Source organism: Aspergillus tubingensis (genome assembly GCF_013340325.1).
Source record: "Aspergillus tubingensis WU-2223L DNA, scaffold_15, whole genome shotgun sequence".
NCBI lineage: Eukaryota > Fungi > Ascomycota > Eurotiomycetes > Eurotiales > Aspergillaceae > Aspergillus > Aspergillus tubingensis.
The window spans coordinates 1,834,650-1,847,484 of NW_023336289.1; the positions used below are offsets into that span (position 1 = coordinate 1,834,650).

The window sequence follows — 12,835 nt, forward strand, 5'->3', positions numbered from 1 at the left end:
GCCTAAGTTATCATGAACTTCCACCATCTCTAGTAATTACTAATGAGGTGGTTGTTGTCCTTTCTGCTAACCGGGGATATATATTTGCAGCTGTCCAGGTGATCCGAGCTGAACTTTAGCAGAAACCGTTAGCTAGCAGTAGACCGTTCTTTATCACAAGGGCAAATATCTCATAATACTCCTTAGAATTCTGAGACCCTCCAGAATCCCGGGCTACAGTTGGAGGAAATGCTCCGTACAACTACTAAGCAAACCAAAGAGCAAGATGCCTAATAAAAACACGCGCCGGAACCGCGGCTGGAACAGGAGCTCTATTCTGCCATCACGTGCTTTACCGCTTCACTGACCGCCTAAAGCGGCAGAACCTAGCGAACCTCGCTTGGAAAACCTCGGATTTAAGCGGATTTAAGCGTTTCCAGCTTCCGAACACTCATCCTAGATTATGTAAAAAACTTGACCGCCTTTGTCGACAAGTCGGCAGAAAATGACCTCTGACCGCTTCTCACACCGCTCCATGCGGCAGAACCTAGTCGACCTCGTCGAAAAAATCGCGGATTTAAGCGGATTTAAGCTTTTACAGTTTCAGAATGCTCACCCTGGATTCTGTGAAGTTTTTGACCGCCTTCATTGTGAGGGGGCAGAATATGGTCGGCGCCTGCACCTGCTACTACTCTGTAGCCATGATTTGTCTACAGTTACTCTCTCGCTTTACTGTTGGATGGCTATATTACAATATGGGCTGTTGACTAGTAATATTAATGATATTATCTAACAATAGTTGAGGTCCTATCATCGCGAGGCTTTTTCTACTACTACTACTCCTCCCGAGGCATTAGGTCGATGCCTGACGGTCGGCATTCATGAGACACCTTAGGCACTCTACATGGGTAACAGTGCCCCTGAAGAGGATGTATGTAGCTGGTATGTGGCGAGTGTCGCGTCTCTACAGCTGCCTTCTAAGTCCTTACAAATGGCCAAATCATCATGAGAATCTGGCTTATTCCTCACTTTGACTGACTCGCTGCGAGCTCATCCAATCCCTGCCCCATGCTCATCATGCGATCCTATTTCAACATTAGCAATAACGCTTAACACCCTCGGTAGAAGAGGACAAACTCACAGCCAACCACCCCGGCACCCATTGAGAAACAAACTTCACCGCACCACTATTTGTCCCGCGCCAGAACATGCCATTTCCTGTCGTACCCAGTACATCAGGCAGGATCGAATCCGCCAGCTCCTGAGCCGAGCATCCCTTTGGACTCGCCTCGCCCGACGCCCAGCGGGAGATGGTCTGCGCGATAGCCGCATAGCGTGAGCTTGGCGGGAGGGTGAATGTGGGCTCGTTTGCGTGGAAGGGCGTCGTGACGGTCCCGATCATGAGCGTGGCCACGGATACGCCTAGTGGCGCGAGTTCGAGTCGCAGAGTCTCGGAGAGATTGCTCAGGGCGGATTTCGAGGATGAATAGATGCCTGTATCACGTTGTTAATGTGACACTGCATGGCGACCGCGGGAAGGAGATTGATGTACCGATCCATGGTGTGGGAACTACGGCACCCACGCTGCTTATGTTGACGACGCGTCCACCGCGGGATAGCAGCAATGGTGCTAGTGCTTGTATGAGGCGCAGCGGTCCCCAGATATTGGTCTCGTAGACCTGCTGAGCTTGGGCGAGGTCGACGTCCAGCAGCGGCATGGTGTATCCGGAGCCCGCATTGTTTATGAGAATATCGAGGCCTGCTCCGTGCTGCTCCACCGCTTGAACGGCTGCAGCTACGGATTCTGGTGAGGTGACTTCAAGCTGGAGAGGGGTGACATTGGACAGAGTGGTGAGAGACGATGGAATCTTGGAAGGTGAGCGCGCAGTGACGAAGACGTGGTGACCTTGATTGGCGAGCGCCTCGGCCAGGGCCGATCCGATGCCGTTGGCGGAGCAGCCGGTGATCAGGACAGTCTTAAGGGGCGCCATGGTGGCTCAAGCTCATAGAAATTACATCGGGAGTAACGCTCGGTGGGCTGGCTTTAAATGCTCCCGATTGACAACCGGGGCAGAGTCTGGAACCCTCGGGTATATCTTAGTCTGTGATGACCAGGCAGTAGTGTATGTGATCGTCCAGTCCAGCTGAATTCTGACAGGTTGAATGAGAAGCTATCCTAATCTAGTCAGTCTTAGAGATGGCCCAGGATGGATATCCCTGTTTAAGGCTGTATCTCGGCAATGTCCTGTTTCTTTGTTTCCCCCCTATTGTAAGTAGGTCCCAAACCATACTTGTGAATGATGTCGTATTATGGTCTCTATCACAGCACTGCTATTCTCTCATAGCACGCTCGAGGCTACAAATTCTAACCCAGTTAGTTAATTAGCACGATGATCTAGCTTAATCAGCAACCCTTGTCACTGCCGCAAACTGCCAACTGCATTTCGCTTCGGGGCTTAACCGACCATTCTTTGTACTTCACGCTGCTAACACTTTAGCTTGACACCTCATTGGGCATCGAGCAGCCAGCGTGCAGACAGACCCACTGGCCGTTCAGGGTCATGGTGGTGCCGCCTTATATAGCAGGCCGCGTGTTGCCAACATGCCGTTCGCAACAGTAAAGTAAGGGCATTTCCAGCTGACAGACCCCGGTAAGGGATAAACTGTAAGGCAGCTTCGTGCCTTGATTATTTTGTCATTGGTAGGTCACATACTTTTCGAACATAGAATCTCCCTGGTAAAGATTCACTAGCACCAAATGTGATTTGACTGGCAATCGGTTCTGGCTACTTGCATGTTACACCTCGAAACGCAGTGAATAAGCTAGAATAATACAATGACGTTACACACAAGAGGACTGAAGGGTACCTATAAGTAGTTCAGATCTCCCTTGATCTTTTCACATTCTTCTTCAATCATAATACGAGAATATACTCCCGAATCAGACATCATGACCAGGTAGCGTTATGAAATCTGAACTGTATTCAAACCCAGCACTAATACCTCGTGTGCCAGCATTTTAGAAAGCATCCGCTCCAAACAGCCCATCAGCTTCACTGAAGCCAAGGCCTACTTTGACGAGAGACCCCCTGTTCGCCCAAGCTTCCTGTTAGGCGAATGGAAAGGTACTCCTATTGAGACAGGTAACAAGCTCGCGGAGATCCTTCAGACAGTCAAATGGGCTGGGAAGGATTTCCACGAAGTCGACCATGTTGATCCCATGGTGTGCCTAGACGATAAAGATTGTCGGTTCCCCAACCCCTACTGGGGTGGTGCGAGGGTATGTTGTCCCTAGTCTTGGTTGTATCGTCAATGGCTGATTGTCTGTCAAGATTCGCGAGGTCAAATATAATGACGTCGTGTCTGCCGCAATGGTCTATAATGAACGGCCTGTTATTGACTATTTTCGCTATGTGGATGAGAATACTGTCATTGGGGTGATGGATAGTCCTGAACATGATAGTTCTAGCCAGGAGGGAGACCGTTTGTATTTTGTCTTGGAGCGGATTAAGTGAAGGATAGTACTTTCTAGAGAATGAGTCGTTGAGGCCTGCTGGTGATCTGACTCAGTGATTGACATTGTACTCTGGAATGGTAGTTCTACTTGGTACACATCAAGGAATATCTCTATCGCGCTAAGTCTCCAATCACTTGAATGAAGCGGTCTATAAACATTACTCCCATGTAGAGTCAGACCTCCTCCTCTTCCGTCCGTAGATTTGATCGTGGGCCGTATAGCGAGAGTACGTATGACCGTATAATGCGAGTAAGTATGAACCAAAGAGCTGTGAAGACAACAAACCACTAGTTCATCTGCTAAAACACACCAGTTCTTGTTTCATGCCTTGCTTTCCTTGTTACTAGTCGCTAACTGCTAGATCTAAACATCATATTTCCAGGGCAAGATCCGGAAATGCTTGCTTCGTGCGTTCAGGCAGCGTCTTGAGGTAATGGCCCCACTCATCACGACACTGACTGCAGAGTTCCACGCCACCGAAGCAATGGGCCCTCTGTGCACCATATGCCTTGCGGTATACACACTGGGTACACTTCTGGTTGTCGGCTTCCAGCCATTCCGCCAAACCCGGGAACATGAGATCATCACGCCGGGAAAGAAGCATATTATAATGCTTGATATCGAGGGACGTGGCTGAGCCTGCATCCAAGCGATTCCAAAGCTTGAAGTTCTGCCGAGTTTCGTTGATGATATCCTCAGACTCCGTCTTACCAATGGTGAGCCCCTCTTCGACAAACCGATATCGCCGCATCGTCATGAGAATTGGCCCACCAACGTTGCGGAGGAAGTTGGTGACAATTGTATGCCCGGGAATGTCTGCCATTGCTACATCCAATGCCCATAGGACTTGACGCACTGCGTGAAATGCACTGATGCGCTCATCCTCCGGCATGTAGGCAAAGGTGCTGTTTGTCTCGCCTTCTGACTGATGCTTGAAAAAGGCTACCGCGTCATACATGGTAGCTCCTATCTCGCATAGAATGTTATACTGCGTGTCTGTATACCATGTGTCCAGGAGGTCATTACAGGCGAGACCTGCAGCAATCGTGAAGCGGGCTAAGGCGTCACAATCCCGCATCCGAAACCATTGTTGTGGTGAGCTGACGAGGGCGTCCACGTACCGACGGAACATCTCACTGTTAGACCTCCTGTGGCTTGTCTTCTCGGATGTGACTAGAAGGAAAGACTTAAACTCAAGAACCATGGCCTGATGTCCTGGTGTATCATGGAAGAGGTCGTGTAGGAGAGTATCGAGATTATAGCCAAGGACTCGGGGACCGGTAACCACGTCCACCAGGTCCCCTCGGAACTCGCTGATGACGCCGATAGTGATAAGGCGCATGAAAGCGACATAGCGCTTCCAATTACTGTATTGTGGGATCACACATCGGGTGTATTCCCAAGCACATGCCAGAATTTCGACCTTCACCTCTGTTGGTAGATCGACGTCATCCAAATCATGGGCTATGTCGCTTGGATAGAACCATTTGTTTTGAATGGCCATGCTTCCTGTCATTGAAATGAAGTTATCGCAAGATTGGTATAAAATATAGGACTGGGGAGGTTTCTGGACAATGCCATTCTACGCACCATCAGCCGGTTTAAATGCTTTGGCATTCAATTACGTACATACAAATACTCTTGTTTCCCTACTCTTTCTGTTATCAGACATCCTCACTTCCGCACGTGCTGCAGGATCCCGTGCGTTCCTGTGCAACCGATATTCCTGTGCAACCGATGGAATTCCATACACGATCTATGACCTGGAATTGCTTGAAAGATCGGCGGAAGTCGCATTGCGTAGGGTCATTGATATTCCATAAAGAGATTGTCACTGGCTCATAAGAAGTACTTCGTTAGTAGTGGTGTGTTATCGGCCCTATCAGCTTTGATGATCTGATGGTACTAGATCATATTTTCATTGAAATGACCCACATAGCTACGAAAGTATTACTCCGTACCGCAATCTTCAGCCAGCCCTCTTCTATATTGAATGTATTGCAGCATGTGCAAGACGGCCCCCTTGGTCAGAAAATGACGCACTTGGAAAGTCGGACCAAAGTTTCAAGGAGACCGAAGTTGGTAAGCAGTATCAGAACTCGAAATCCAAACCCCTTCATTGGTCTTGGAATGATCGCTGCATTACTTGACTGTATATGCAAATGCAGCTGGTTAGTTATGATGAAATCGGATATATCCTAGAACTTTTGGAAAGACCAAGAAGGTCGCCTCCATCTGAATATATCCTCAAAATTCAGCTGTTTTCGTGAACATTTTAACTATACCTTTGTACTTACTAGGCACTTGAGTGGTCACATAGAAAACAATGACCTGTCCAGATTGTATGATGCTATTATTGTGAACGAAATTTTCAGTGTGAGAGCTCAGTTTACTCTTCGAAAGAAGGCGTATGTGATCTCAATACTGAGTGTACAATACCCAATCAGGAAAGGGTGATTATCGTGGACTCAGATGATGTGCCTTGAGTTAAACACTCGCATCATCGTCTAGGGTTAGGAGAAGCGTCTCGATAGCGAGAAGTAAGCTTTGGACAATACACATAGCATGGGCCTTCAGACCAATGGCAAGCGGGCCGGAACTCCACCCCTGAGATACGCGAGCTTCTGCTAGCGGCGTCCAAACATAAGCGAGGCTGGCGAGGCTGGCGAGGCTGAAACCTCGAATTGCCCAAGCATGGCCTCAAACAATCTGCCTGAGCCCCGCGCGTTACGGTATAGCCGATCGCACGGGGACACGGCCGCCATAGTAGCTTTGGGCACCGTGCATCCGCATCGGTCGAAGGTTTGATTTGGGAAAGGCTCAGCCTCATTGAATCAGGCTATAAGCAGGACACCGATCGGGTCTTCGTCGTGAGAATCCCGGACTTTTAAAAATCAGCATCTCCTTGCCAGCCCCGTGTGTGATCATTTCCATCTTTGAATTCAAGCATGATGAAAGATTTGTTGCCAGACCGAACGCGTTTATGGCGGTGGCTGTCACTCCAGACGAGAACCTATCAGTATCTCCACCACAGCTCGCGAACGGCGGAAGGCATTGAACTGGTACCTGTACACCAGGCCAGCACTAGTGAGATCACCAGCTGTACTCAGGATCGCGAACATTTCGTGTGGTCAAACCCCTCCCTTTCGTCTCTGAAACTCTCTACACACCATGATAGCAAGAGAAGATGGGTACGGGGAGTACTGATATGTACATACGCTGCATTTGGTGTTATAATAGTGAATATCATACTGACCATTGTGGCGGCGGCCGTGTCGGTTGCGGGCCATGGCCAGCGGACGATGAGCTCGGCCACCATCTATAAGGGCAGTTGCGACCGAACAAAGGCGTGGACGACGGGTCTGCATCTGCTGATTAACGTCCTCAGCACAATCGTTCTCGGGGCCAGTAGTTACTGTATGCAGTGCTTAACTGCGCCTTCGCGTGCCGATGTTGACCGCGCCCATGGGAAGCGTGTGTGGCTGGACATCGGGGTCGCCAGCGTGCGGAATCTGGCATGGGCGGATTGGCCTCGACTCACCTTGTGGCTGGTACTCCTTGTAACCTCTTTACCCATTCACTTGATGTATGCTATTATCCATCCTCGAAGGAGTTTGGCCTAACGACAAGGCTTTAGATACAACTCTGCCGTGTTTTTTGCCCTGGGCACAAGGCAGTACGATGTCCTGCTGGCATCGGCAGATTTCGATTTCAATCGCCCGCCGACCAATTATTTTATAACTCCTCGTACGAGGGGTGTTTTGAGTCAAACACGGCAAGGAGCATGTCCACTTTCTATGCGGATCTTCCGAGCTTCGAAAATTTGACCAAAGAGGAGTGTGTCCGCAGATACGCGATGAATTTCCCGGCAGACGTGGGCACTCTGATCTTGGTGACCAGCAACCACACCACTGCCAACGACCATCTGCAATGGGTTGCTTTCGGAACCTCAGTTGAGGAATATACGCTTGTTATTCAATCCAGCTATGACTGGCTCTGCGATCAGTTCAGCGGGCTTTCATCCTCCTGCACCCCGTCGGAGCTCCTGAATGTTCAAAGCCAATGGGTCGCCTCGCCCCCCGTGCCCTGGGATGGTCCAGTGATCAATGCCACCATCGAGCTTCCCAGTGGTTCATATACAATCAATGGGAGAGATGCCTCACTTGGAGGGGCAGCTGGTTCTGGGTGGAGTGAAAATTTGACGAGGGATATCACAACCCTTGTAGATGAGCTTGGTAGGTTCCCACCAGAAAATGCCTTGCAGCAGTACCTGGATAATTCCACCCATTGGCTCAACGGCACATGGGCTGAGGCTGTAAGCCTCGTACCGGTCGAGGGCGAGGTAGTATGTGCTACTGATATCGTTAAATATCAGATCGAGAGGCCACAGTACCCAGTCGAATATTGCTTGAGTCGGAAGCTCACCGAGCAATGTGAGCTGCACTTCAGCCCGGCGATCTGCTTGGTGGTGATTGTCTGCAATATTATAAAGGTTCTGTGTATGTCGCTGACGGCCTTGAGCAATCGGACGGACATCTTCCTGACTGTTGGAGATGCTGTGGCGTCGTTTCTGAGTAGACCTGATCCATCCACTGAGCGGATGGGCCTGGTATCCCGATCGAATCTGTTCCGTGGACCACAGCCCTGGCCTTCTTTCCGGAGGGACTATTTGCAACTCGCGGTAAAGGACGCATCGCGACTGCCAGCGTGGGCAACCCTTCCGCCTCGCCAGCGATGGACGCGAGCCTTGCCTACCAGCCAGTGGATAGTGACCATTGGCGTGTACGTGCTGACAACATTTTGCCCTTGTGTCCACTCTCACTTACGCATATAGGTTTCTTACCCTCCTTGGTGTTGGTGGTTATTATCTGTCGCAGGCTATTTATGGCTTGCGAAATGAAGAGCACTCCTCGACCTTCAGTGCGCTGTGGGAGCTGGGGTTCGGCTCGGCCACCCCTTATACAATTATCTTCACTACTGACTCGCCGGACGTCATTCACATGTCACTACTTGCCAATCTCCCCCAGATTTTCCTCTCGGTCGGTTATTTCCTGTACAATAACCTCCTGACGCACATGCTTTTGGTTGCAGAATATGACGACTACGCGAGCCAGCGGAAGCCACTCCGCGTGTCCTGGCCCCAGGGATCCCAACGATCGTCTTACTATCTCAGTCTTCCGTATCGCTACGGCATTCCCCTCATGGTTGCATCAATGCTCCTGCATTGGCTGGTGGCTGGTAGTTTATTCTTCATTCAAATAAACTCCTTTGACGCGCTGGGAGAGACCATAGATACGCTTCAGCTCATTGGCTGCGGTTATGGGCCAATCGCCATTGTGTTCGCGCTTATTCTTGGGGGAGTGATGACGTGTACTGTCGTGGGACTAGGCATGAGACGTTTCGCATCACAAATGCCCATTGCAGGTAGCTGCAGTGCAGCCATCAGCGCTGCATGCCATCCAACAGAGGGTGAGGAGCATGCTCTGAAGCCGATCATGTGGGGTGAGATTCCGGTGGCCGCAGTGCAGCCGGATGGAGACGACGCGGACGAAGTCATCAGTGACCATGAGCTGGAAGACAGGAGGGATGGGAATGGTGGTTATTCGCCTCTGAGGAAAGACACGGCTGGCCAGGAGGGTGTTTATGGCCATTGCAGTTTTACTTCGGGGGAGGTAATCATTCCAAACCCGTCAAGACTGTATATTTAGACCCATACATAACTGTCAAGCACGTTCCAGATCCATTTATCTATCCACCCCTGAGCCTTTTATGCTCGTGCAACCATAAGGATGAACTGCGAGGAGACTTTTGTAGAGAACGAGGACAAAGACAGGACTCAGTTGCAGTCGCAACGCCTACAGCCCACAAATCAATTACTAGTGCATCCTTCTAAGGACATGGTGTTGTTCGTCTGTAGCAGTGTGCAGTGATTGGTGCAATGCGGTGATAAAATTCATCTGGATCCCGCTTTTGCTTACTTGTCTGTTTGTCATTTTCACTTTCAGTCTATATCACTGCCATCTTTGGAGAAGATTGGACCAGTAACCTCCTCTAAAATGCGCTCAGAACCCAGGGGAATTTGACTTCATCGGCAATGAGGACTGACCCAATGTGCAACCAAACTACCAGCTTGCCAGGGGTCAACACCCTGAGAATACGAGCAATACCCGACTGATTACTCGATGAAAAGAATTGCTACTGGTGCACGGACTGACAATATTTCGCAGCTAATTCACAAATGACCACACACCGCAGTATTACTTAAGGAAAGCCAGTATCTTAAGCGCTGAACTTCTCCCGATTTGCCTCCACCCACTCATGCAACCGTGTCGCCGGCCGGCCAAGGTACTTCTCAATATTGCCAACTGCAGGACCATACCTGGGGCTGTCCATGAAGGACTGACCGTTCGCAGCGCTCCGGCACATTCCAAGCACTGCTCGCGCGATGGGCTCGGGCAGCCCGGACTCATTCACCATGCTGTCCAAGGCTTCATTCTCGTCCACTTCAGTGACATTGATCTCCTTGCCAAGGCCTTTACCAATAGTCTTGACGGCATCGCCAACGCCCATATTCTCCGCGCCGACAAGATTCACGTACGGCTCGGCCAACGACAGAACAGTTCCAAGGGCCCTGCGGGCAAGGATCGTGCCGCAGACGCCTCCAATATCTTCCGGAGAGATCCAGTCAAAAGCTGCAGCTGGCCAAGCGAGCTTCACATGTCCGGCCTGAATGGGAGCCTTCCACCAGAGCGTGTTACTCGCGTAAAAGGCCGGTCGGACTGCTACATAGCCAGTCGCTCCAAAGATCTCTTCCAGGGAGATCTCGGTCTGCGCATGCACATAGGCGATGTGATCCTCGGGCGATACATTGTGAACATCTTCCTGGATGCCGAAGCTGCTCAGCAGAACGACAAATTCGATTCCTGCCTCTTTGAGGGCGGTGAAACTTGCTCGCATGTGGTCAGATGAAGTCAGGTCGGTGTAGATGAAGGCATGCTTGGCCTTGCTCTGCGCTACCGCAGTGGAGATACTATCTGGCTGGGAGAAGTCGGCCTGCACCCGTTCGAAACCTCCCTCGTTTTCCTTCTCTGCAGTGAGACCGGGAATGGGTTTCGTAGGGTTGCGCATGGCGAGATACACCGTGGTTCCTAGTTGCTGGGCGGTGCGCGCGGCGGCCGAGCCGACCGCGCCTGTTGGACCGAAGACGATAACGGGAGCCATGTTGGTATATGCGAGTGACTATCAGGATGTCTACGCTGTCTCTCTCCATTTATAGTAATTGTTCTGTCGACAGCGGGTCGTGAGTGCGAATTTGTCAGCCTCGGTCTCGGACCTACGGCAAAGCGAGGAAGCGAACCGAAATGTGATGTAGTGATGTCATTGCTCTATCTATCGTATCAGTAAAATGGTCTTATATTGTCTTATGGAAAGGATACCAATAGTGATGAACAATAACCCGTTTGTCTGCTAGAGAATTGATGTAAAACATAGTAAAACAAGCAACACCATTAAATCACATACTACCATCACAGCACTTTTCAACCCTATTAAACCCAAGCAAACAACATGAATCCAATATACCAACTGAACAAACCAATCACGCTCTCAACTTCAACATCAACAGACCCAAAACCCCCGAAACAGCCCCAACTTTCACCCAACTCTTCCAACTGCACCCATTGCTACCACTACCATGCAGTCATTCCCTCGCCAACCACTCCTCCACCATAGCCTCAAAATCCGGCTTATACAACCACCCCAACTCAAACCCCTTCTCCTCCTCCTCCTTTTCCCCATCAGCCTCCCCAGCAGGCCTCGGCATCCTCCTCTTATCAATTTGCGCATTCAACACCAACACCCTATCCACCCTCTCCTGCCTCCCCCTCTGCCAAACCTTCAACCCCCTCTCCAACCCGCCCTTCTGTCCCTGACACCTCGCCAAAACCAACGCATACGTAAACACATCCTCAAACGCCTGGTTAATCCCCTGTCCCGCCGACGGGGGAATCGCATGCGCCGCATCCCCAAGAATCACCACTCGACAATGCTCCGAACTCCACTTCTCCAACTTGGGGACCATATAAAACGGCCACAAGTTGATCTTCTCCGCACTGATGTTCGATACAGCCCGCTGCACTATCTCGGGGAACTCGTCCGCCCCTTCACGCAGGAACTCGACGCACCAGTCTTTGTCGTTCATCAGCTTGGTCCACCCCTCTCGGTCGAGTTGGGCTGATCGCTTCTGCCGCCCGATGAGCACCTCGGACCCGTCGCGGAGCTGAGGCGCGATGACGAAAGCCCCGTGGGCTTTGTTCATGATTGTTACGGGGATGTTGTACCCCTCCGGGATGGCCAGTTGGGATGTAGGCACCGCGGCGGTGACGGCCATGGCGTTCATGAATTTGGGTTCGAGGTCCGGGTAGAGATATTTGCGGACTTTGGAGTGGATGCCGTCGGCGCCGACGAGACAGGTGGCGGTGGAGGTGGTACCGTCTTCGAATTCCCAGGTTATGTTCGATTCGGTCTCTGTGATGACTCGGCTGAATTTCTTGTGGTAGTGGATCGGGATCCCGGCTTCGGAGACCATCGCGGAGAGTTCGCGGATTAGGACGTGCCGGTAGATGCGCATCCCGCTGTAGCCGTATTTGGCGGCGTTGCCGAACTCGTATGTGTCGAGGGGGGCGTTGGCCGGGGAGCGGAAGTAGAGGTTGTCGAAGGAGTAGGCTTCCGGGCGGATCCGGTTGTAGACGCCCAGGGTGTCGAGGATGCGGAGGGCATTGGGGGAGAGCATGATGGCTCCGCCGATGTTGAGCGGGGCGGAGCGTGCCTCGTAGATGGTGCAGGGGATGCGTTGTTGGTGCAGGGAGAGGGCGAGGGCTAGGCCGGAGAGGCCGGCGCCGATGATGGCGACGTGGGTGGACATGGTGTAGATGGTGTAGAGTATGGATGTGTTGTAGGTATGGAATGTAGATGTGCAGATATTGGTAATGTGTAAATGTGGAAATGTGCTTGCTATGCTATGCTGTGATGTGATATGATGCTGTGCTGTCTGATGAGGGCAGACTATTACAGCGGGACGTCGTTCCTTATATACCACACTACTCGCCTTCATTCACAGGCATCCATCCATCCAGTTTCAGATTTCCGCCCCTTAACCCCGTGGCCCGAGATGAACTCGGGATTATCCAGCTGCCCGATGCCAGCACATAATGGAGTATAGGGGGAAGTGTCACACACACAAGTGACAGTGTTGGCTGATTGATAGTAGTAGCTTAGTGACGGGAATGATCGACGTCGGGCGGAAGCTGACCTTAGCTGAGATGACCTGGTGATCCGGAT

At 51.1% G+C, this 12,835-nt stretch overlaps 6 protein-coding genes across 6 annotated transcripts; 2 read left to right on the forward strand and 4 right to left on the reverse strand.

Annotated features, from left to right (window-relative positions):
• Positions 1-1,004: 1,004 nt before the first annotated feature.
• Positions 1,005-1,970, reverse strand: AtWU_11444 (SDR family oxidoreductase; the record flags this gene model as incomplete). Its single annotated transcript, XM_035506544.1, has 3 exons — positions 1,005-1,064; positions 1,121-1,473; positions 1,532-1,970. 3 exons carry the CDS (start codon positions 1,968-1,970, stop codon positions 1,005-1,007), a joined length of 852 nt encoding a protein of 283 aa, XP_035362437.1.
• Positions 1,971-2,929: 959 nt separating this feature from the next.
• On the forward strand, positions 2,930-3,494 carry AtWU_11445 (DUF4334 domain-containing protein; the record flags this gene model as incomplete). Its single annotated transcript, XM_035506545.1, has 3 exons — positions 2,930-2,937; positions 2,995-3,259; positions 3,312-3,494. 3 exons carry the CDS (start codon positions 2,930-2,932, stop codon positions 3,492-3,494), a joined length of 456 nt encoding a protein of 151 aa, XP_035362438.1.
• Positions 3,495-3,866: 372 nt separating this feature from the next.
• Positions 3,867-5,000, reverse strand: AtWU_11446 (ABA 3 protein; the record flags this gene model as incomplete). The annotated part of the gene is made up of 1 exon (XM_035506546.1): positions 3,867-5,000. The coding sequence occupies one exon, from the start codon at positions 4,998-5,000 to the stop codon at positions 3,867-3,869; it is 1,134 nt and encodes a 377-aa protein (XP_035362439.1).
• Positions 5,001-6,798: 1,798 nt separating this feature from the next.
• On the forward strand, positions 6,799-9,204 carry AtWU_11447 (uncharacterized protein; the record flags this gene model as incomplete). Its single annotated transcript, XM_035506547.1, has 3 exons — positions 6,799-7,056; positions 7,134-8,278; positions 8,331-9,204. The coding sequence occupies 3 exons, from the start codon at positions 6,799-6,801 to the stop codon at positions 9,202-9,204; spliced, it is 2,277 nt and encodes a 758-aa protein (XP_035362440.1).
• Positions 9,205-9,775: 571 nt separating this feature from the next.
• Positions 9,776-10,717, reverse strand: AtWU_11448 (NmrA-like family protein; the record flags this gene model as incomplete). The annotated part of the gene is made up of 1 exon (XM_035506548.1): positions 9,776-10,717. The coding sequence occupies one exon, from the start codon at positions 10,715-10,717 to the stop codon at positions 9,776-9,778; it is 942 nt and encodes a 313-aa protein (XP_035362441.1).
• Positions 10,718-11,195: 478 nt separating this feature from the next.
• AtWU_11449 (FAD-dependent oxidoreductase) lies at positions 11,196-12,419 on the reverse strand (the record flags this gene model as incomplete). Its single annotated transcript, XM_035506549.1, has 1 exon — positions 11,196-12,419. One exon carries the CDS (start codon positions 12,417-12,419, stop codon positions 11,196-11,198), a length of 1,224 nt encoding a protein of 407 aa, XP_035362442.1.
• Positions 12,420-12,835: the final 416 nt, after the last annotated feature.